The sequence below is a fragment of the Nothoprocta perdicaria genome, unplaced genomic scaffold (assembly GCF_003342845.1).
Source record: "Nothoprocta perdicaria isolate Ctin4 unplaced genomic scaffold, notPer1 scaffold_251, whole genome shotgun sequence".
Lineage (NCBI taxonomy): Eukaryota > Metazoa > Chordata > Aves > Tinamiformes > Tinamidae > Nothoprocta > Nothoprocta perdicaria.
This window is the reverse complement of record NW_020455479.1, coordinates 508,470-533,620: the sequence shown is the minus strand read 5'-3', so window position 1 is coordinate 533,620 and position 25,151 is coordinate 508,470. Positions and strand designations below refer to the sequence as shown.

The window sequence follows — 25,151 nt, the reverse complement described above, 5'->3', positions numbered from 1 at the left end:
TGAGTTGGCACGAGTTGAGGGGTGCTTTCCTGGGGAGTGTGAAGTCAGAGCAGTCACCAGTAGCCTAAGCAATGCAACTGAGTTTTCCGTATTTGGAGAAAGCAAAGGTTCAGCACGTGAGTGCAGGAGGTTACTTTCACCTTGTGAATATAACACTCTTACAAGGAAAGTATCTCCTAGAACAAATTTCTGGGGTATCTCCTGCACGTGCGCTGCAGTGATAGGAGCGCTTTCCACAGAGAGCTACTTGAGTGCATGAACTCTGATTCATCAAAGCACTGTCAAATGACTTGAATTCTACTGCAATTTGCAAAACAAGCCGTCCACCTGAAAAATTATCTCTATGCTTTTATGCAATTACGTTTGGCATAAGGGCACATTCTTTCTCTTCCCTTTTCTTGATTTTTTTTTTTTTTAAATAAAGATTTGTTCTGTAACAAGAAGTGTTGGTCTTCTCCTTGAGCGTTGTGCCTTATCCCACAGCATTGGTGGAATTGTTTTAAACTCAACCTCAAAATAGAGAGATGGTAACAGGTTTGAAGTTTTACTTAGAGCATATTATTAAAGACAGATCTTTCTGAAGCTTGGGTTGACTTGCCAACGGTATGAAAGCTGAATGGCGCTGCTGCTTTTCCACACGYTCTTTCAAAGGAAAATGACTAACTGCTGCAGCTGGATTTGCTTTTTAATCCATTGTTCTGATTTTTCTATGGAAGTAGGTACCATTGTGTGTTTCTTATCAAGTAATCATTTACGAGAGTCGGCTACTTGTGGAAGTGGAAAACTAGATGGCAAGGGAAACGAATGTTACTATTTTAGAGTGTAACCAGTGCTGTGTACTTACACATGCACCGAAGACTTGTTAGTGGCCTAAGAACAGGTACTTTTTGATTATCTCTGAATTTCCTAAGCTCTAGTATTTTAAAACCTRCTTAAATTAATAGTGATATTTATTTTTGTTGTGTTACAGATTTTGTGTTACAAGCAGCCTAGAGCTTTTAGGTAGTGTTGCAGCATAAACTGTGTATTTGTTCTGATTGCTGCTTTTTTGTTTGTTTGTTTTGTTTTTTTTTTTTCGTAGTATGTGTGGATGACAGAGAAGACAGAATAGAAAAGCAAATGAAGGCGCTTCCACAGGATATACCATATATCTCTATTTCACTGACTGGTTTCTTCCAAGTGTCTGTCTTTACAGAGAGTAGAAAAAGCTAGAAAGATGTATTTAATGTGCAAAATCTGTGCTCAAGTAATAATGTTTTCAATACCCATTTATTAGTCCTGTTCTGGAGATCAAATGTTTATGGAAAGCCTGATATGCAATTGACCATTTGATATTAATTGCCTAAACTTAGGCATATCTATTCTATTTCTGGCTAGCTAKGAGCCACTTGCTTTGTTTTAAATTTCCTGATGCTTCAGGCCTTTTTACTTTCTTAGCTTCAACTGTATATTGACCTGAGGTCTTGTGTCAGAAATTGGTGTTTGAACTCCATTTTTTGAAGAAAAGCTGACAATTTCCTTTGCCTTCATGGGCAGACATCTTTTCAGTCAAGTGTAATACGAATGGTTTAGTCCCATGTTTCTATTTTTGGGATGTATTATCAAGATTATGATGGAAGGTTATTTGCTTTATTTTCCTCCTTCTTGTTGAAGGTTTCAGTTCTCTTGTTTTATTTACCCCAAAAGACTAGTCATTTTTTGTTAGGATTGTGTCCCTGCTAGGTAAGATTCTGATTCTGAATGGCAAAGTGGTGGTGAAGTTATGAGTAAATACTCAGCCATATTTTCTTATAGTTCACACTATGCATGCTCTTCTTTTGAGCTTTGTTACTTTTTAATGTGGCAATTAAATTAATTGATTAATGTGGCAATTAAATTCATGGGGCAATGTGGCAAAATATATACAATTTGAGTGAGGGTGGAAAAAAAAGAGAAATCCTTTGCATGTGTTTCTCAACAGCTGTTATTGTTTTTAAAGTAGTTGGTGCATCATCTATGACAAATGAGGACTTGAATGGAAAGAAATGGGTAGTGAGGGTGTGGTTCAGTTGCTTAGGCACTTTGAAGGAGGTCATACAGCCTGTCCCATCTGCTCTGCTGTCTATGCTAGGGTGCAGCTCCTTTCTCTCGGTTCAGAGAAGTGGATTTCTCTGAAAAATAACCTAATTAATAAGCCAAAAGATAAGGTAATTAGTGTTACAGTATTTTTGTTTGGGTTTTATTCTGTACTTTCTTTGATTTTTCTGGCATTATGTGTATTTCTCTAGGCATCRTTTTGGAGATTTTTTCACATAAAAATTTCAGAAGTTATTTTTCCCCACACAAAACCAAGGAGTTTGTACTCCTTGCCTTTGGTATACAGCCCAAGTTCTCTTATAATTTGAAGGAGAAAGCATGTACGCTACTCAGCTTAGCTCCTTTCAGTCTCCTAAGACTCCAACTAGGAGAACATAAGCCTTTCTGCCTAATACCCCTGGTGCTTACCTTGCAGCCCAGAACATCCACAGCATCACCTTCCCCTTAGTCTATCCATTTAGAGTGTATATGGAAAATAAAGTACTCCTTCTTTCAGCAATTGAATTCATCTTGACTGATTTCACTCTTCACTAGTACTTCTGCTACTCATATTTTTGGCTACTGCAAATGCTTACCCATTTCTCTTGCGCCATGTTACTGTGGATTTTGCACTGTACTTCTCCAAGGTGTGGAAACCCTGGTGTGATTTCTGTGCTTGTTTGCTTAATTTTTGGCTCTTGACGAATAGGTTTGCATGATGATCTGTGAGCTCTAGTAGCTGTCATAATTTTGTCACTACTAGCATTTTTCTGGATAGGGTTGTTAACTTGCTGTTTGCTGAAGAGAAGCCAGGCTGAAAAGTCTTTCATTCTGCTTTCTGAACTTCATGCAGTACTGAAAATACATTTACATGACTAAGCATCTTGAAAATCTTCTCTGAGAAAGGCTTTCTCTGCTTGGCAATGAAGACTTGGCAAAAATGGGATGGGGGAATGATATGTGCCTTCTTGTTTCCTACCAAACAGGGAAGCGTGCTGCATTTCAAGCTGAGGACTGCAGCATCAAAAATAAACCAAAGACAGGGCACATGAAGCTTTCCCACCCTGAATATTCACCTTGCTTTAGTCTCTTTACAGAGAAGAATACAACTACATCAACATTGTGCTTGAGTAGATGAATTTCTAGTCATGTTTATCAAAGTGAAGTCATGCTGTTAATTGATTTTTTTTTTTGGGGGGGGGACAATTTACAGGATGCTAAACACTCAGAGAAAGTAATTGGCTTAGTATATCTGTGCAGACTGACCATTTTTAGATTTAAGCATTCTCTTACTCTTTTTTTTAAAAAGTAACAAAACAAGGTATGAAACATAGTGCATCACATTGCAATTGATATAGCTTCTTTCTGTGATCAAAAACACATTTTTTTTTCTRTTAATTATGTACAGCTACATGTAGTAAACAGGAGACCACAGTCTGATGCAAATGAGTTTAGACCCTTGGCTTCAACTCCCCATCGCATGATATCCTTTAAGAAAGGGCAGTATCTAGTTTTTCAGCTCCTGTCAGGTTACAAAATAGGTGTTGAGTCATGTGACAGTTAAGTGAATGTTGAGTATGTGATGACTGAATCACCTGTTATTTGGCATCCTGTGAAGCAAGTCAAAGCAAAAATGCATCCGTCGAGCAGGAAGCTTGCTGTGAAGTCCTTGTGTATTTTTTGACACGGGAAAGCTGTGGTAATTTTGAAAATATTCCTATGCGTGTGTTTTTTCTGCTTTCTGGAGTTGGTTAGTCCGTGTCCTCCGGACTACAAGGAAGGATAGTGTTAAGTACCGAATGCCTTTCTATCGGTTGCTCAAGAGGATTGCATCTGCTTATGAGGTATTGCATGTGTTTTCCAGTGGGATTAAAAGGATGCTGTGAGAGCTGGTTATATTTTGGATTAGAATGAACTTCAAATYGCAGTACAAACTAATGCCTACCTTAACTTTCAGAATGATTTTTAAGTTGATTATTGGTTTGTTTAGAGATAGCAAGTGGGATTCTCAGAAATGCATGGTGAGCTTTGATTTGCCATGAGCTGTATGACTTGAGGAAATGAACTTGCTTTTCTGTTATAAAATGGAACTGGAATAGTCGCTGGTATTACACTATACTATAAAAATTGCAAATATGTGAGACTAGCAGATATGTACYCATACTTACCACTTAAAGTAATTCTCATTTGCCCTTTTCTGTTCTCTAAGCTCAGTGTTTTATACCTGTGATATGTAATGATTTGTATTAAGAGAATGGGGTAGCCCTCTAAAACAGAGCTCAGTCTTTGTTTGGATCTTAAATGACTAGACTTCCTGTGGCCTCAGCTCAGAAGCAAAAGCAGAGTTTTCAGCTGAAAATAGCGAAATGCTCCTCATCATGAAAGAAATTTTCAGCTTGAAAGCAATGCTACCTTATAGGAATATTGTCTATCACATAATTAGTAAGTGTTTCTTTATGCAGCTCAACGAGCTGCAGGAAGATCTCTTCTGAACTCCTGGGTCCACATCTACTCACTTAGATCTTTATGTTCCCAGTGCACAAAAAAAAAGCCTTTGGTTTGAACTGACTGTTCAGATCTAAGATGAGATGAAATTGTAGGAATTACTGGAAATAAGAAAAAAAAGTCTATTCAGTCTGCTGCTGTTGCTGTTGTTAATAGTCTATGTCATGAAATTGTGCTTTGAGTACCATTTYATATCTGATAAATGGGAAGAGATTTTACCTTTTTTTCTTGAGCTCTCTGTGTTAGCAGAATGGGTGCMGTTGGTTTTCATTTGCTGTTCTTTGTTGGGCAGGTGTTTGTATGAATTTTAATTTGAAGAGCTGTGAAGAAAATGAGCAAAATATCTATGACAATAGGCTTCTGTCACATGCTTGTSAATGATTTTCTGCTGTGGTGTAGATAGTGATCTTCTGAGGCTTCCCAAACCCCAGTAAAGACTGCTATTTTTGTGTTCTGTTTTTTAATTTTCTTTCTTCTAAATTCTAGGAGAGCTCACACCTTAACAGTCTTGTTCATCCTCACCTGTGCTCTGGGATACGTAACCTTGTTTGAAGAAACACCCCAAGATACAGCCTACAATACAAAGAGGTAAGTACTACTTGAGAAACTGGTCCTGTACAGTGCATAGCAATAACGAGTAGCTATATGGTCATGTTGCCCCTTGGTAAGCTAAGGTACAAATTTACAGTATAATAGGTGTTCTGGGAACTGCCAGTGTTCGTGCTTTTACCCTGTGGAAAAGCTACCTAAAATGACCTGGTGTTAACTTGTTTGCATGCCCAAACCCTTAGAAACTGACAAGACCAAACTTAAATATTTTAAGCCTCTTTGCTACTGGTCTTTGAATTTAATTTCTAATCAGTTTAATATTCTAACTGTCATAAATAGGTTGTGCATGTGGCTTAAAACCAAATATGAAACTCCTCCAAAGCCTCAAAGTACTGAATGTTTTTATTTGGTGACCATTCTGGCTCTTTTTCTTAAAATAACCTAACAGTCTAAATTATGTCTGTTTTTTTTCCTGACTTTACTATTTAAAATTATATTTGAGATTTTAATGCAGATTTGGATTGAAAATAAAYATCAAGATTTGCAACTTAAAAGCAAATTCTTGGAAAATAAAAACAAGACTTAGTGGCATGTTCCCTTTCTACCTTGATTTAAACTGATTAAACATACTCTTCTTTACAAAGAAATATGCTTTTCGTCACCTTTATARTCCCCTACCAGTCTTTTTTTCAGTCTAGGTGTATTTTAAGAATTAAGGGTTACTTAAAGGCTTCAAAGTATCTGACACCTGAACATGAAAATCTTTTTTTTCCTCCCCCCTGCTTGTCTGGTTTCTTAGATATAACACTGACTAATTTTTGCCTTGCTGTTAAGAAAAGGGAGGGAGAAAAAAAAAAAAAGTAGCAAAAACCTTTTTTTAAGTTTCTCAAGATATAACATTTATCATCGTGGAAATGCAGAAATTGGGGTATTTTCTGAGATAACCAAGGTTATTATTCTATCAGTTACACAGCAGATGTAGCGAATGTAATTCACACTTGTACATGTGTGCAGAACGGAAGGTTTGTCTCTTATGTGTGGGTGTGAAAATGGAACAGGTTGGAATGTAGAGCCTTGTCTGGAGCTGGGAAAACTGAGACATTTCAGTGTGAGCAAATGCCATTTTATTCCTGGYTACAGCAGTGAGAATGCCTAGGCAATAGACGGAGGTGTGACAGGGCAATTTAAAACAAAGGAGAGAGGAAAAGCTGAGAGAGAAGTGATGACGCGTCATTAGGGGTATTATAGGTATGTAATAAGGTGACTCAGTGGAATATCCTATTTTGAGATTAGAGCCATTATGGCTTTAATAAAAACAAAACTAAAGATGATTAAATATCAGATCAACCTTTCTTTCATGAAATAAATGTTGCTTTCTGCCAGTTTGATCCAGAGAAGAGCATTTCCAGTTGTTCATAAATTTCAGCATCGTACTAAGTCATGAGTAATGAATATTCTCTGGTGGCTTTATGTCACTGCTTGTAGAATAAAGTATGCAACATCTAGCTGCAAAAATACTTGAAAAACAGCATCCTGGGAATCATAAGATCCTCCAAATACTATTTTTTTGAAGATACATCTCTCTTTCCATTCATGCCCTGTCCTTGTGCTCTAGCCATTTTTGCTTTAGCCACATGCTGTATTTTGGCATTCTTACAGAAGAGTTAATTGAGCGTGTTCTGTGTTGGAGAACTGTTTCATCTTGAGTGCACAATGGACACCTCCTGGGTAGCTGGGCTTCTGTGGGAGAAGTCTGGAAACTAACGTATTTAGCCTGGGAAATTATTTTGGGGGAGAAATTAGCAGTTTGCTTAAATTTTAACCTACAAGCTGGAATACACCTTCTTGGCCATTTACCACTTCAACTCCAGGTGGATTTCTGCCCTGCAGAAACTAGGGGTTCAGAGACAGCGGTTGCCAAAGTGTTACTTTAGATAAAGGTATAAATCAATGCATGCAGAACACAGGTTCTATGTGCCTTTCCTAAGCATTACCTTTATTGCTTTGAATCTGATTTATGAGATGGGAGGAATTGTCTATATTAACCTAGCACATGCCTTGCTCTGAGTCAATTTTCAGTGAACTCCAATCTGTGGTCACTTAAATCTCTTTTCTAAAGTCTTTGAGAGAAGAGATTTGCTGAATGTAGCACCATTAAGCACATTAAGATGAAGGATTTTTGACTCTGTTCCTGTTCTGACTGTTGTTCTTACCTTCTTTTGGGTCCTGTTTCTCTGCTACTCCTGACTAGTTTTTGAAGAACAACAAAAAAAAGCTTTGCTGAGCAGGAGTAAGATGATCACAGTGTGCATAAGTATACCCATATCCTCAGTTTTCACCAGAAATTTTTAATATCTGTGACTTGAATTCTTTCCTCTGCCCTAMGATATTTTTCAGTCTTAATGTAGCACTGTCACGTGCTGTGATCTAAAATWTTGGCCCATTTGAGGTCCTTGCTTTCTGCAAATACTTAATGGGAACACTTGCCTGCTTAATGACCATCAGCTGCTTTATTACTACTCGTACCATCAGCAATGTCTCTGGCTGTCGTGCCTTTTTATTTCCAACTGCTGCACAATGACAGTGGAGCAGTGTGTCAGTCCTTAAGTGCGGAATCTAAACCAACGCTTGCAAACACTTAAACCTCTATTCTCAAGCTCTTCCTAAGGGATGACAGAATGCTTGTAGASGGTGCTAGGTACTTGGGGAAAATATAATAGCAGCAAAATATACAAATTGCTGTGCTATGTCACTGTGGTTTCCTGGACTGGCTGAGGTGGTGGAAATCATCTGAAGCTACTAGCTTCTCATTTCCTGTAAAGGTGCTTCATCCAGTCAGACTTAGGGGCAGCTTAGCTCAGGGTGGGTGGCCGTATTCATGCCACCCATTTGCATTATAGGAGAAATGATACACAAACTGAAATTTTATTCAGAGCATAATTTTAAGATGAAAAAGATGCATTCAGGTTTTCAAAACAAACAAACAAAAAAACTCATATCAGTGCTGATGGAATTTCAAGCTGTAAAACAGTGTCTCTTCTAAGACACCTTTCTATGCTAGTTCTCCAAAATAACTGATTACTGCATTTAGTCATGATAACCAAGTAGGTATATGTATATTTTCAAGTTGAACTTCACCTGAAGATCAGAAAAGTAAAGTAACAGAGATGCTAAACCCCCATCCACTAGTCTTCAGCTCTCAATTCATTGATGGGATTGTGCCAGTCAGGCCAAAGCAGATACAGCCCGAGAAAGCACAGGAAACCAGAGCTGCGTAGTTAAAACCATAGGACAAAGGATGATACACAGATGCTCATAGGCAAATTCATTGTTTTGTGTATCTGAATCAACTCTTTTAAAAGACACAAACAATAGCTCATTTGTAAAAACAGAACAGTTTCCATGTTCTCCGTTTGTTGGTTTGGCTGAGTGCTAAAATTGTTTTTGGAGACCTTTTACTATTCAGCATGTTCCTGACATGCTGCTCAAGAAAATACATTGACCGTGTCCACCCAGTCTATCGGCAAGGATAACTTGAAATAAGCCTTTCAAATCCTCCTGCAGTTCTTATCCCAAGGATTGGTGAGCGAGCAGGACAAGATGCAGGTGAGCCATTGAAAGCTTCATAAAGGAGGGTAGTATGTTGATGTTAAGGGGAGAAATTTAGTTRTTACAGGAAGATTTAAAAAACAAACAAAAAAACGTTAGGGAACTGGCATGGAAGCTGTGCAACATCAGATTTTTCTTCAAAGCTTCCCATGGTCAACTTCAAGTCAAATCATGTAGCTGCAACCGTAGCTTATTCTAGTGCARCTCTTGCCATTGAATGTGGAGAAAGGAAGGTAACTGTAAGTTCTCTTGATGATTTTGATTCAGGTCATCCCCAGCTACAGGAAAATTATCTTCACAAACGGGAAGACACTGACCCCAGACATCTTGGTTTGTGGTTGAGCGTAATGGCAGTGAACAGTGTTGTTACATGAGACAGATTGCAMCCTGTTCAGTTCAAATATACTTTCCTGGTCACATTATTTCCAATACAGAGCARTGACTCAAAATGCAGAATGTTCCCATTATCTGAGAACAGCTGAAAACATTTTAGGGATCTTCATTTTGGAAAAATCACAATGGAGCTATCTGTTAACAGTTTTAACAGGTAGCTAAACTTGTTGTACAACAGAAAGCAAGCAAAACTGGCTTAAATCTCTTAAAAATATATTTTCTTGAAGCACAAACTTCTTGGAGGTGAAGTCGCAAAACAGTTGTCAATTCTCGTGTTTTCTGCATCGAAAGAAGTGTTCGAAATGTTTAAAGCATAAATATTCTGATGTTGCTGCTTTGTGTTTACTAGCTCCCAGACTATGTTGTATCTTTTCTTTACTAGTTGGTGCCGGTCTTTTTAAAGACAGTCTGCTGCTGTGTAACAGATTTTCCTAAATCAAGGCAGAACTATTAGACTTTTTCTCTGCATTTCTCTGCTGGCTTTTAGGAGTTTTGCAGGCATGCCAAGTATGAAAGTTTGTTAAAGGTATAAGAATATGTTTACCTCATTATACATGGGTGATCAGTTGGATGATGAGTAAASCATCCTTTAAAACCTGAGAGTCATCATGTGGATTGGGGTTACTTACTCTGTTTCATTCAGATCCAAATCGTGGTTCAGCTGGCTGGGTGCTAATAGCAATGACATCAGGACTGCGGGAGTCAATAAATCAGTGGGGAAGAAGGGAGAGGGGTGGCAGGTGCTTTGAGGGATTTGAGTGTGTGCAAGGACACTCGAAGTTTAGATGTGTACATCAGTTTGTTTGACACTACAATCCTCTAAAGAAATCCATTTTGTGACTGATTCGTTTCGTAGTTAAGAAACAAAGACCAGACATTATCGACATCCAAGAGAATAATTTACAGTTTTCTTAGAAGTAGCAATATAAAGAGTTTTTTGTTTTTCACTTTCAGAGGTATTGTTGCCAGTATTTTGGTTTTCTTATGTTTTGGAGTTACACAAGCTAAAGATGGACCATTTTCAAGACCTCATCCAGGTAAATTTATTTACTTAAGTTCCTCAGATGTTTCTGATAACCTGAGTGATAAACTTTTTGTTGCTTGTAGAGGAGGTAAGTAACAAAATAAGTTAAAGGCTATAAAAATATCATGTAGTCTTCCAGTTTTCACACAGATTTGAGACTCCTAAAATTTGGAAATACTCCAAGCAGTGTAGCAATCATTCTGTGCTCTCATCTGCTTGTTCTATAGGATTTCTTTGAATCTCTCCATTCYGACTTTCTATTATAGAGCAAAGCTTTATGCAAATTGCCAGATTCTTGAAACTCTCTAACTTCCTTTTTTTATGCTGTCTTTCTCCTCCCTGTGTAATGGGACTACGTTTCTCACCAAATATTCAGCTGCTCTCTTTGCTGTAGGCCCACTATCCACAATAACTGTTAGATTACAAACCCTTTATTATACTTTGAAGATTTATGGTAAGACCTCAACTTTTGAAGGGATTTGAAACCATAACATAGGCTCTCTTCCATGTAGTGTTACATCAAGTGAAATWTGAAAATATTTTAACATCCTTGATCTTTTGGCTGTTTTTAGATGTTGTGAATCATTGAGAAGAATTAAGGGGATTTGTGTGGACTTGTATCCTATTCCTAAAAGCATTAGCTCTCTTACTTCGAACAGTTTTATTCAAGTGTATTTCTTATGACGAAAAATAAGCTTTGTGGAAAAAGGACTCTTAAAACTGAATATGAAGCAGCAGACAAGTCAGCAGAGATTCTTCTAGACCAAAGTACACAGCAGACCTCTGCAAACTGAAGTTTTTATTCAGAAGCTCATGTATATGAGGTCTTGTTTAAGGAGTCACTTTCAATATTTCAATTCTATTACTGTTCATTTTGATTTGTGCCATGTGGGAAATTATTCCTGTCAAGGACATGAGTTATATTTGGGCGCTTTTCTGTTGTTGCTTTCAGTTTTAGAACATTAGGGCTCATGTCTGGAGCAGAAGTGGKTTTTATTTTGGTGATTATTTTATTTTTATCCCCAAATGCACATTTAGTAGCAAGTAAGAGAAGTATTCTTACAGGCAGACTGAGTATATTAATGTTGTCTTTCATATTAATGTCATCTTTGCCCATAGTTTATTTGAGGTGATGGTCTCTGAGGAGTGGTTCTTGAGGCGTATGGCAGTKTGGGGATAGCAGCTACTTCCTCAGTCCTCTCAAGGTGTCTGGGTGCCTCTTTAAGGGAGAGCTTGGTCTTTCTGCGCACCTTTCCCATGGCAAGGTTCTTGCAGGCACCAGAGGATGTGGTACTGCAGCCCTGTGGGTCTTGGCTCTCCAGTTACTGCAGGCTGTGGAGGAATGTGTTGGGTAGTGCCCACGTGGAAAACAAGTCTCTGACCTTTGTTCCTTGGTGCCGTTCCTAGAGACGGGTCTCATCTCTAAAGAATTGACAGCAGTCTGCTGATGTGCTGCTTCTGTTTATAGGGCAGAAAGAAGCCTCTGTGTCGGAGTCCAGTCACTRTGGTCACATACAGCCCCATTGACTCGGTTTCACTGTCTTGGTAGTTGTTTTTCATGGCTTGCTTCTGTTAGGTWGCTGCTGAGTCCCTCTCCTCTGCTTTGAAGCCTCCTTATTCATTCTATCTATACCTGTTAGTGACTAGTTTATGGATGTCTTATATCTTGCATCAACAGTGCCATCTCACCATTGGTTTTGCTAAAGCAAGAAATTGTGCTCGCTTTCCCTATGAAATTTTACTAGTCTTTCTCTCTGTCTTATTTCAAATTATCTTTGAAAATGGCTGTCCATACCTGTATASGATATTGCAGATGTGTTGCTGCTTGTTTTTCATGATGGCATTAATGTTTCCCTGTCTCCCTGTCAGTACTTAGATGACTATGTCTTAATACAGCAGGTGCTTCCTTTCTATGGCTGCATTGGAGAAAGAGCTCAGTGCCGGACAGATAATACCCAAACCCTTTTAGCTGATGAGCTCCCCAAAGCGCACAATGGTAGTCTCAACTCTTCCATGTTGCTTCCATAGCAGTGCCCCTTCGTGGCTCGGTAAGATGCAAACAGCACCCAAACCATCCAGCACAAGGTGCTCTTATTCACAAGGAACAATCATTCATGGAGGGACAGATCTTGAATTTTGCTTGAGGATTCCTTAATTGCTGTTCAGACACCAATTTTGGATAAAATAATGCATTTCATATTTGATTTAATCACATGTAAAGGCTATCAGGCTAACCTTTGAGGAGCCTTGAACATCCAAATGATCTGGTTATTCYGTGGTATCCTAAGAGATCAGTGGTGTGTTACAGCCTTTGTCAAGATAGCCTGCCTGCATTGTAATATTAATGAGACTTTCCATGACAGCCCTAGAAAGCGACTTTTAACCTTCACAACCTTTGTCAACAGTTATTTTGACTTAGTGTATCCGTATGCTTGGACAGCATAAGTGGTTTGGAGAGTAAACTGTTGAATTCTTAAGAAAAGCATGGGCCAGAGGGCTGGAGTAGCTAGAAGTGAGCAGACGAGAACTGTATCACTTCTGTAGCAATTCAGCAGCTAACRGTTATAGCACCAATGTTCTCAGCTCCTGATAAAACTGAACGGAAAAGACATTTACCTTGTAATTCTGTGAATAAGAGATCCTTTCTCTGGGTCTGTCAAGGGAATAGTTGATGTGTCCCTTTCTGACTATTGCTTTAACAGCTCATCTTAGTGCTTATTACTTTTCCTTGTTTTTTTTTTTCTTTCTTTTTTTTTTTGGTTGTTGGGATAGTGATGCTACCTGCTTGCTTTTTCACTGGTTGTCCCATCTGCTAGTCACTTTGCAGCTGCCAGGTCACAGGTGGTGCTTCTGAACCGAGCTGGCCRTGGAAAATCTTGCGCTCTCTCGCAGGGCTTCAAGCAGGCATTTGCCAGCATGCACTGATCTGCTGTCTGTTCTCCATGTGCATGCTCTGCAACTTCTGATTAGCACTTCAGTGCTCCAAGAATAGTGGTAATTCAGACAAATAACTTAGGATGTGGGGGGTTTTTTTTAGTTGTTTTTTTCTTTTTTTTTCATTCTTTGTAGCCTTTCAAGTTGTATAGGTCAAATCCAAGCCTCTTCTGATAAACAGAGCTAAGTGRCCAGTGGTAGGCCACTCTCTAGCTAAGTATTCCTCTTGTGTTCTCCTGTCTTCCTGCAGTGGCAGTAATTTAGCCTGTGAGCACTGCACTCCCTAAACTCTTAGACATGTAAATGATTACTTGAGGCCTCCTCAATCAGGAAGACAGCCCTACTTTGAGGGGAGGTTCCTGATGACAAGTACCCTTAAGAAAAACAAATAAGGGATGCCCAAAGTAACTTTATAGCTGAGGCAGGGCCTGGGAGAGAACACAATGTTTGTACAGTTTGAAAACATATTATTTCTAGTGTGTATGTAGGTTATATAGTTATAAAGCGATCTTTGAACCTCTTGAGTGCTTGTGTCTGCTGAGGAAAAAACTCTAAATTATAACCAGATTGCAAACTTTCATTAAATACTTCAGTAAGTACTACTCGATGTGTTTAGACAGAAACAATGTGTTGACAGAACCAACTATATATATAGGAGAAGAAGGAAGCTCAGGTTCTGATTTAGATCCTTTTGATGCCTTCAGAACATAACAGGTCTATGGTTGAGAACAGTGTAAATTTTGTCTTGCAAGTTGTTAGGAGGTCAGGAGATAGCAGCCATGTTTATGCTGTGAGACTGAAATTGCTGTGGAAAGGAATTAAAGCTAAATTCCTAAAAGTGGGTTAAAGAAAGGCTAATTTTTCTGGCTTGAGCATAGTGTTTGTGCCGTCAGTATAATAATAAATGAACAACTTTATAAATCCTTTTTTTTATTAAAAATGCCACTATAGCATTTCTATCCTGCAGACTGGCCCGTGGACTTTTCAGTTGCTAATCTAGGGAGAAGTTTTTCTCTTCTGAACAGAGCTGTGGCCAGTGGARCTTTTGGGGGTGGTTTCTGAACTGCATTCTGCAAAGGCAACAGGATGTACGTGCTCAGTCGGYCCTTCCTAGTGAGATTTGCCAGTGAATTTGAAAGTCAATCAAACCTGACGGTGACAGAAGCCTTAAAGTGTTGCTATCCCTTTTGTGTAGCAGGCAGCTGAACAGAGGCTTGAATTCTTGCCCCACCAGGAGAAGAGGGACTGAACCCAACTTCTGTTTCCCTTGAGGAAGTCAAGGGACAAAGCCAGATCTATAGAAGAGGAGGCTTTCATAGCCTGACTGTTCACCAAAAAAACTGTTGGAGTTGGCAGTTCTCCTTGCTTGGAAGCTGTTCCAGCCTTTACTGGAGGAGTTTGTTTTTATTTCAGATTATCTTTTCTTCAAGCTATGGTAATCATTGCTTATGAATGCTTGGGGGCAAAGTTTGATGCGTAGGTGGTATCCAGCAACCTAAAAAATGGCTCTAAAGGGAATCATCAGGCTAATTAGGATAACTTGGTAGAAAGGCTACTGGCAATCCACCAAGAGCAGCAGGAAATGCAAAGTGATTTTTGTGCACTATGTAACACATTTAGAAGATATATATATTTTTTAATTGACCATGCCCAACTAAGACACTTCATTCTCTTGTGTGATTAAGAAAGGACAACTGTGTTTGTAAAGTCAAAGTAAAAATTTCAAAGTGCCCAGACTCCGGCAAAAGCTGTTCCATTTGGAGTGCTGGACTTCCTGTTATCCAGGTCACAGCTGCTTTTTTTTTTTTCTCTGAAAGTGGAAAGTAGGCTGTTTTGAAGAGATTAATTTAGCAGTTTTGTTGGGAAAAGTTGCACCTTCTAATGCTCGAGTCTATTTTAATGACAATGTCAGAAGTGGGCTGCTAGTTGAGAGATATAGAGATAATCTATCTCTGTCTCCAAAGTAAGGCTGAACTGGGCAAAGCTGGCATTTATTTATTTATATTACTTTTCAAGAGGATGAGCAAGTCTGCACTGCATGGTGTGATAATCACGTCTGGGCAATTTCAGGTTCTGAGTTGATCCGAAGCATAGTCGCAAGACAGGAGTTAGTCTCAAACTGTGACATATCTTAGTCACAGTCCTCACTTTAAATATTCACACAGCTAAACGTCCGTGTAGTTAGTAGAATTAGATGCTAACTTTGAGCCTAGTTTGCTCTTTATTTTTAAATTATTGTTATTTTTATTTTACTTCAAATGACAAATTTTATTATTTAAATGACAAACCCTCTTCTATAGAAGTGGAATAGCTGCCTGGCCCTGCTCGGCTGAACAGTGACCATCTTGTTTTCTCTCCCTTTCCAGCCTGTTCTAACTCTCAGCTAGGTGTAAACATGGAGGAACTCTGTTTTATAAGTGCAAACAGGAAACACCTCCAAAAAGTCCATTAAAGTCATTCCTATGCRATTAGTACAGGATGTTGCCAAGAGATTTAAAAGCCTACTTGCAATGAGTCAGCTTTGACTGAATTAACCTGCCTAAGTTCTTGGATGAGGTTAGGAAGAGATGTGAGAACCCTCAGTCTGTATATGTGCTGGCTCTGCATTAGCCTGCAGTCCCCTCTCTAGGGTTAATAAAACCCTGGACAAGAGTTCAGGGCACAAAAATGACTTTACTGAGCAGAGGCCAGGCCAGTCTAGGGTGGAATATGAGCAGGAATGCAGCACGTGGACCTACAAAGCTTTTATCCAGGACTCTGCGCCTTCCAAGGAAATGGAGATGGCAATAATGGAGCTGRAAGTGTGCAGATGTTTTGTGTAATATTGTGGATTCACAAAATATCTGCACACATGTTGCTCAGGCATGTGAGGAGCTAAATTGCATGTCTTGAGTGGGTGACTGTGAAGCAGCTGAGTTTTACACGATATTTCTCATTTAARAGTGGTGATCCTTCCTGTTGGTCTTTGTCTTGCCTTAGCAAGACATAGGCAGAATTGGCCAAGCAGGTGARCTGCAAAAAAACGGGGGAAACCAAAGCTGGGCAGATGAAGTCTGCAGACAAGATAGAGAAGGAAGTTTAGGTTAGTTCAGAAAGATAATGCTTCCCTTTGAAAGGCTACTGGAAAACCTTGCGAATGGCACACATCTCTTCCTCTGATTCTTCAAATATTCACTTCACTGGGTTGAGACATTCTCATGGGTCCCTGTATTCTGGGATGGGGGAGTGAGAGAAATTGCCTGGGCAGTGCTGGAAAGTGTAACCTGCTTGAATGATAATTACAGAGCCTTTCTGGTTGTGTTCCATTAGGAAGGACGGCGCATACTTAGCGTGAGTGCATACCGGCCTTTATAATTTCTTGTTCAGAGCATCTTGAAATGTTTGGTTGCATTACAGTAAATGAATAATTGACGGCTRTTTTGTTGAAAGTCTCACTAATGTCCCATTTGTCTGTTCCTGCAGCTTACTGGAGGTTTTGGCTTTGCGTCAGCGTTGTATATGAGCTCTTCCTCATCTTTATACTTTTTCAGGTAAGTGACATAAATCGCCTTTTTAGTAGCTAGAGCTCTAATGTGAATATAAAACCTCTATATTGTTCCTTAGAAATCTCCCTGATTGCAGGAGATGTTCTTCCTTCATTTTTTGGATATGAAATCATTGTGCTATTTATCATTGTGCTTCAACTGGTAGGTTGAAGAAAATGATAATGTTAAAAATATTTCTCCTTACCATCTCCTAACCTCTTCCAGTTAATCTCAATGCAGATAGTGTCCCACCGTGAGGCTCTCCTAAATGAGATATGGAAAGTCATCAGTGGCTCAGGATTGGTGCTTTTGGCGTTTAGCTTCTGCTCTGTTGGGCTTCAYTTGACTTGTGAAAATTGCAGATCAGCTGTTAGTCTCTCAGCTTACATGGAGCCTGAAGTGAATTTATCGTGTTTAATCTTTTGAAATACTTCGGGCTTGGGTGATGGTTGTTTTAAACACTTTTCTCTGCAGTAAAGGTAAATTATGCACACCACTTTCTGTAGTGACAGCAAATGAAGGATGGTATTTTTCTAGAAAGACACTAAGATAGAAAGACACAAAGATATTGTCAGCACTTGCACATAAAGCACCCKATTTTCTAACTGCCTTCTTGTCCCTCTGTAAACCAAGAACTTTCTRCTGGCTTTTACAAATGAATGACTTCTCAGAAACCCAACGGTTGAGGTAATATATTTTGAGATAAACAAGAGCAGTAAACCTGATGCCATTAACACAATCGTTGCACCTCATGTATGTATCGTCATACTGTTGCAAACAAAGTTTGAGTGCCAAGAAAGGGCTCTAGATTTTCAAGGTGACTTGTCCTTTTCTCAGTTGTGTTGTGCACTCGTTGCAGTCTTCCCCTTGGGCAACTAAATGATTTGAAAACAGAAGTAAAAATGGAGCTACTGGGCAGAGAGATTGGGATGTTCTGCTCTGTTGGAGGTTTTACCACTTCTCACATTTAGGTTCCAGGCAGAGGGTCMGGTTATTCCTTTTCAGATAAGTATGACCTTCTCTCTGAGATCTTAGTAGCAGTTGGTGCTCTGTATATTAAGAGTTGCGAGAGTGCTACGGCATACATATTGAGTAGCTTRAAAAATCATTTTAAGCGAGAGGAAAATGAAAAAATATTTTTTTTGTTCTTTAAAAAGCCTGGAGAAGCCCAGTGAGCTTGCAGAAGCATAGCTAGAATTCAGAAGCATCAGGAACCATCTTCTGTCTTCCTTCTGGACTATATTTACTTTGCAAATATGTTGTTAATATTGATCAAACCCTTCTTTTTTTGGCTTGACCTTTTTTTTCTTTTTTTGCTTGAGCCTCTCAGTAGTAGTAGTAGTGCCAACTACTTGTAACAAAACAAAACCATCAATATTTTTTATTTTGCCTGGCTCATGGCCTCAAATGTGTCCGCACTTGGCTTGGATTTAGTGATTTAAACGTAGATTTTTTTAAAAAAATCATCAACATAGCTTTATGATATGTCATAGACAAAAGCAYGTTCAAATGGATTTTTAAAAAAAATCTATAAGCTGACTTCTTGTCATATTTYTCTGTCTATTAATACTTGCTAAGAGTATAAGAAACATGGGCTTTTGTCTTCCTTTGGCAGACTGTGCAAGATGGCAGACAGTTTATGAAGTACATTGATCCGAATTTAGGTGTTCCCTTGCCAGAAAGAGACTACGGCGGCAACTGCCTTATCTATGATCCTGGCAATGAAACTGATCCGCTTCACAATATCTGGGTAAGAAACAACATTCAAAAAAAAGTTAGAGGACATACTTTTTTGCGGGGGGATGATAAAATGTTGCTTAATTGAACTCCCTAAGTTGCGATCATGTGTGTCTTTGAGTAGTAAATCAGAAAACAGATCCTGACTGTGCTTCAATTTCAGCCTCTTTAACTTCCTTGGTTCTCTTCTGTTGAGCCTTTCTGTCAATCAAAGGGAGACTTTGTACCCTAATTACATTGCCAGCAAAGGAGAATAAATTGTTTAACTACCCTCGTTTTTTGGTTTATTGGTATAAACCTTTTCCCCATAGCACTTTGGATTTCTTTGTGCGCCTAGGGAATTTTCTACTTTCACTCACGTAGAGGCACAAAGTTTGAATGTTTTGAGCATGTTGCCAAGCAACCCATAAATTGCACTTTCTTGAACCCAGGCTTGGAATATCACAAGTTGCCAGGGTATTGTTTTAAGCTGGCAAACAAAAGGCTGGAAATTTAAGGGCAAAGGAATTGGGTATACTTTCTTACCACCTCATAAATGCCATGGAATGGTTAGTGCATATGTAGTGAGGAGCTCTGAATTCCTAGTGGCTACCATCCAACCTGCGGTACCTCAGGAATACCTGGGTAAAACTGCGAACGATAATAGCTGCTCTCTCTAGCTTTGAACTAGCACTAGGAGGAAGAAAGACACCCTTGCCCAGTGGCTGCTTGTTGGCAGAACAGATGAGATCAAGAAGCTCCACTAGATACAACAAGGTGGTGTGATGGTAAAATATATATTCTTGCCCTTTATGTCTGACTTGAACTGCTTCTGACCCCTTATTGCCACATGGAAGATAAGGAAAATGACATTAAAATATAAAAGGTAGCTTCAGCTTTATAATCCTAATTCCAATTTCTGCCCCTTAAGGTTTCTGACTTTGCTTTAAAGATAACTTGTTTGCTGTATTTGAGAACATAACGCTTCCAGTATTTATATGTGAAATTGTGTAAGCTTATTGCTTCATTTTTCCTGGGAAACTCTAGGCCTTGAGCMTGTGTAATCGCTTACAGGGCAAAGTGACCTGCTTTCTCCTCTTGGTTTATAGGACAAACTGGATGGATTTGTTCCTGCTCAYTTTTTTGGCTGGTACCTAAAAGTAAGAATTGCTCTTCTGATACATTTTTTGTTGTGGTGCTTTTCTATTTTCAAAGCCTGACTGCTTCTGTTATAGTGTTATTTGGTCTAAATATTGGCTGCCTTTTTTTTTCTGAGTTAGACAAACTTACTAGCTGAATGTTTGGCTCTACAGACCTTATTTGTTCTTTTCCTACAAGAACAGCAGCAATAATAAGCTTAAAAGGCAGAGCCTGCTTTCAAGATGAGCGTGGCTGTTGCTTTGTGTCTGTTTATTCTTCAGTACAGATGCCGTGCTAAATGTATATTTTTTGTTACTACCATTATATTCTTTTGTCCTTGACCAGAAGATGAGTACACTAGGTAAGGGAAGGCTTTGACTTCAGTTGAACTTATGTGTATTTTATGGTAAATTTAGCGATGCTTGAAATTTCTTTATCCAAGCCAATTACATTAGCAACTTAACTGAAATCCTATTTTGATACCCATGTTCTCTATTTTTTTATATATAATTTCTATACTGCTAAGCTAGAAAAAGCTGTCTGTTTTTTTAATCTGTCAGTTTATTTTTTCTATAAAAAGCCTGAAGTTAGGTCCATTGTCCACAGTTGAGTTGCAATAGAGCCATATATATGYACCAGCTGACTTGGTGCTCTTATCCACTTGCAAATAATGAAGTAGAGTGTAACTATAAATCTTGTTGCATGTTTTGACAGTGGGCTAGGATCACATGTCAGATTTAGGACTTGAGACAAGATGTTCACCTATAGAAATAACTAGTGACCACGTACGCCCGTGGTGTTCCAAGTCTTGAAGGATTAAACTCCTTTTCCTCATGCAGTGGCTCTTCAAACTAGAAAATGGCATGATAATTTATCCCTACCACGCTAAGGAAACTATAAATCTGCCATGTGTGTCTCTAGTGTTTATGGTGTTCTCCTTTATTTTCCTAAAGGAACGCTAATGTAACTGGTGTTTGATCCTACTCGACAGGGAAGTCTTTCTTTTTTGTAATGATTTTTGATATGTTTTGTAACTGTTGCAGATGTCTGAAAGACCCCCCCTTTTTTTTTCCCCTTTTTTATATAGACATTAATGATTCGAGACTGGTGGATGTGCATGATCATCAGTGTCATGTTTGAGTTTCTGGAATACAGTCTGGAACACCAGCTTCCAAACTTCAGCGAATGTTGGTGGGATCACGTATGTACTGCACCAGATATATTTATGTAAACTGAAGTTTGTATTTCATGGGGTAGGAGGGCAGGAAATGGTGAAATCTAAGTTATATGACATGCATGTGACCCAAAATATATGTACAGCCACTGCGGCTGAGACATGTTGGCGCTTCTCCTTTTTGAGCTTGTACTATGTCATTGTATACGTATAATCTTATGGTTTGTCTAACTTCTCTTGTGGAATTGCAGCTKTATTGCATACACTTAAATATTTGTTTAGATTCATTCCACACCAGAGGGAGAAGCTAGTTTTACACGGAACCACAAAATTCAAAGTTAAGAGAAATATAAAATTTTGTGTATCATGTTTCACAGGGTGACTTCTTGCTTGTTAAGAAAACAGGCTCAGTGCAATTTATGTTCAGCTTTCCCTTTCATGTCAGCCTATCTTCACTGTTTTTTGAAAACAGTAAATATTTTGACTTTAGGAGCTTTAGTGTGGTTGATAAAAACTGTTTGGAATGATAAATATTTGTGCTAGGGAAAAACTTGCATGGTCGTTGTACTTATCTTAAAATACCGTGTGTATGTTTCTCCAAGCTGGAGGGATTCCTGTGATTTTGTCTGTGGAAAGAATCAGCTTGCAATGACACACTTTTTTCTCTATTTAAGTTGATTATTTGAGCAGTCAAAATYATGTGTGTTCAGGACATTCAGCTCTGGTTCTGCTGCCATTTTTATACACGCATGTATGTGCACATACACGTGTGTTCTTACAGTACATTTTYTCCAAGCTCATAATTCTTTGCCACATAGTTCCATTCACAAAGGTAAATGCCTTTTTATAAAGAAGAGAGCAGAAGCAGGACTTTTTCCAGGAGTAAATCTGGTTTGCCTCAAAAAAAGCTTGTAATGAAATTAATGCTCTGTGCTTTGATTGTGTGTATGAGGTGGGCAGCCAATTTGATTGAGATCTCTTCTCCAAACTGTTGACCCAGCAATTCTCTGGGAATGCTAATGTATTGTCCTCAAGACATATTGTGTCTGCAAGTATGTGCCTCTCCAGTAACTTAAATTTCCAGAGCTCAGCTTTGTTTTAATCTCTTCATCTCTTTTTTCTCTTCCAGTGGATAATGGATGTGATCTTATGTAACGGATTAGGAATCTACTGTGGAATGAAGACTCTGTCTTGGCTTTCTTTGAAAACATACAAATGGCAGGGACTTTGGAACATTCCTACCTACAAGTAAGCTGATGTAGGACTCGCTTCACAAACGGTAGCACAATCCTTGTTAAAGATCTAAGCTGTTAAAAGGTTATTCTGTTATGATTCGTGTGACTTAAGGCAAGTCATCTGTACTGTGATGCCTGAAATATCCAGTAATTTATTTCTGCATGGAAGCTTCTTTATATAAAATTTTCTTTAACCTAAAAGTGAAGTTGTTGCAATATACCTTTCTGTTATCAGCATTGTCTGATCTCTAGGAATGAGGGTGTTTTGTGGAAAGGATAGTTAACGCAAGTGCCTGCACACCAGGCACCTYTATTCACAGCAAGGATATTTTCAGTCCTTTTTGCAAATAATGAGCTCACTGGTAACCAGGGCTTCAATGTAATTGACATATTGAAGCTTAAGTTTGAATAAATCCATTATGGGCTTCTRCCAGCAGTGAACTAGAATTTGTTTTGGAACTTGTCCTTGCTTAGCAAAGCAGAATTGAGGAACTGCTTGTTACAATGAGCTGTAACACCAAAGATTTAAAGTAGATACAGACYGCTCCTTAAGAGAAGGCTCACTCAAAATAGCTTAACTTTGCAAATAACTGTTGTCTGAAATAAGATGTTAGGAGTTGTCTCTTATCTGCTATTTCTTAAAGTTGTAAGAATGTGTTCTGATTCTTTCAGGGGTAAAATGAAGAGAATTGTCTTCCAGTTCACCCCATATAGCTGGGTCAAGTTTGAGTGGAAGCCAGCCTCCAGCCTACGCAGATGGCTAGCAGTTTGTGGCATAATCTTTGTAGTAAGGAAACTTCTCCCTCTTTATTGATCGTTTGGTTTAACATTTTGTAACACTAGAGTAAATATACAAACAGTAGCTTGGACAAAAGTTGTGGCCTCGTGGTGCTTACTCAGTTGCTTCTGGAAGAGATCATTTCCATGTCCTACTGAAAAGGCATCTTATTTTCTTGTCTCTGGCACAATTCGCAAATTCGTTACCTAAATACTTGTTCTCACTTGCTGAACAGTCAAAAGATAGACAATACAAACAATTTGAAATATGGCCTACACACAATTYGGAAAATAACTGCTCCCGCAAAAAGAAAATGTTGGCTTAGGGTGAAAGGAGTTTGTTTCTCTCCAGCTTTCGCAGGTAAATATCACCTTGCAGCTGGAGAGGTTCTAACCAAGGCCTCAGACTGCTGCATATTAGCTCTACCCAGTATGGCTCCTAGAGGACACACTTTTTTGCCGTGTGTGATATTGTAATACAGACTTAGACTTTGTTTGATGGGCTTTTGGAGTATTTMTTTTGGTTTTGCTTTAAATGTTAGCCTTGACACATAGCGCATGACTGGAGTACCAATGACATCCAGCTTGACTGGTTGAGGTAAACTAGCTGCCCCTGTTTAAACAAAAGAAAATGCCTTCTCCAGGAGCCACAGCTCCCTGGCAGTTCCCCCAGCTAGTTCAGGCAGCCAAGTGGCTAAATCTGTATCATGGGAGTGCATCAGCGCCAGGCTGAGATGCAAGTTACCACATGTGGCACTGATAGGGAGGCTGAGCTTGATGTTTTGAGTGCTTTTTCTTAAATACCACCTGCCTCGCTTTTGTCAGTTAGGGGACTTTGACCTCCGTAACATCTATTGGATCTTACTTGCCTCTGTTTTGAGCAACCTGAACTGACTTGAATTGAACTTTGAAACAACAAAACTTTGAAATGTCACTGAAAAGCCTTTTGATGCTTTGGTTGTTCACAAAAGCAGTGGACATTAGCCAGTTTGTGTATTTCTGATATAGTGCAAGATATAACAGGTTRATGTGTTTTGTAACAGCTACTCAAACAGGGCACTTAATCATCTTGAAATATGTGGAACAGGAAATCTGGCAGTGGTTCATTTTGGGGTCTGTCCAGTGAAGTTCCCTATTAGAGTTTGCTGAGGAGGACACGCTGGTCAGCTTGGCAGGCCCCCGCCTCCTCTTTCTCATAACAACATTGCTGTTGATGCTGATGTCAAATTGCAGACCTGAGTGTGCTTCAAGAACAATGTTTTGTCTGTAACTAACTGAGCCACTGATGCAGAGCCAGCAGCGAATGCCAGGCAGTTTGCAAATGCAGACAGCTGAATACAAGTTCAAATGGCCCGATAGCCACTGCACTGAACTTTTGCCAGGTTCGTGTGTAGCACAATGGGCTTGCTGAGTTCCCGTAGTTGGTGGGAGATGTAAAGGAAACGTGCTAGTATTTTACAAACAAAAAAAAAAAAAAAAAAAAAAAAAAGAAAAAGAAAAAAAGGACTCTTTACTTTGAATACTTTATATTCAGCTTATTGCTCCCTGCAAGACATTAATGGGACAGATTGAGAAACTGGAACGGATTGAGAAACTTAAATTCAGTGGAATTTTATGTCAGTTTGGGGAAATGGTGTATCTTTAGGAAAGTCAGCTTGCAGCTGACTTCCTGTTTATAAGCAACATTCTTCTGAATGGAACAATACTTAATACTTTCTCCTATCATTTGTTGTAAAGCAAGAAATTTGTGTCCACTGTTCACTTAATCTCCTAGCCTGAACTGCTCTCTCTGAGAAGGTTTTGCTGTAAATATGTAATCAATGCTGCAAAGCTGGCCTGGGGTTTGTTTTTTAAAAAAAGGTTTGCATTGTTTATGCCTCTTGTTATTTTGGGTTCCATCAATGGGATTTTAAATGACAAGTTGTTAGTCTAAAGGTATGCTATCAGTAGCTCTGGAGCTACTTCAAACACCCAATAAATTTMCTGGAAACCAGAGGCAGGGCTAGGCCAGATTGTGTATGTATATGTGCTATGCACAAGCATTSCTGCTCTCAGACATTTTCCAAAACATGCTGAAAGATCTTGCAAGAAACTTCTTGCTTGTTATTGCAGCTGCTGAGAGTGGGCTCACTGCTACTGGATAGGGTGTTGTAGAGAAGTTAAATGGTGGGAGGGTAGCTGTGCGGAGAGGGAGATTCCAGGCTTCGCTCACTGAAGTCCTCTGAGTTTAATTAAAATGTCCTTTTTCTCAGTTTTTATTGGCAGAGCTGAACACATTTTACTTGAAGTTTGTCCTTTGGATGCCGCCAGAACACTACTTGGTCCTGTTGCGCCTTGTCTTTTTTGTCAATGTGGGAGGTGTGGCTATGAGGGAGATCTACGACTTCATGGATGACCCGTAAGCCAGTCCTCTTGTGTCTATATCGTATCAAGCTTCACTTTATTTTAAATTTGCTGCGGTTTACTCTAGCTTGTTGGCATCCATCTCAGAGCAATAGTTCAGCTTGCTGGGGACA

At 39.0% G+C, this 25,151-nt stretch overlaps 1 protein-coding gene across 1 annotated transcript in view; it reads left to right on the top strand.

The window, feature by feature from the left end:
* The window catches only part of PTDSS2 (phosphatidylserine synthase 2), a 36,068-nt gene that overhangs the window by 3,873 nt on the left and 7,044 nt on the right, over positions 1–25,151 (top strand). Inside the window, exons 2-10 of the mRNA XM_026040253.1 lie at positions 5,047–5,148; positions 10,066–10,148; positions 16,532–16,599; positions 18,209–18,343; positions 19,419–19,469; positions 20,537–20,650; positions 21,753–21,871; positions 22,531–22,645; positions 24,888–25,033. Coding sequence (XP_025896038.1) covers positions 5,047–5,148; positions 10,066–10,148; positions 16,532–16,599; positions 18,209–18,343; positions 19,419–19,469; positions 20,537–20,650; positions 21,753–21,871; positions 22,531–22,645; positions 24,888–25,033 — 933 coding nt within the window. The remainder of the gene's footprint in view (positions 1–5,046; positions 5,149–10,065; positions 10,149–16,531; positions 16,600–18,208; positions 18,344–19,418; positions 19,470–20,536; positions 20,651–21,752; positions 21,872–22,530; positions 22,646–24,887; positions 25,034–25,151) is intronic.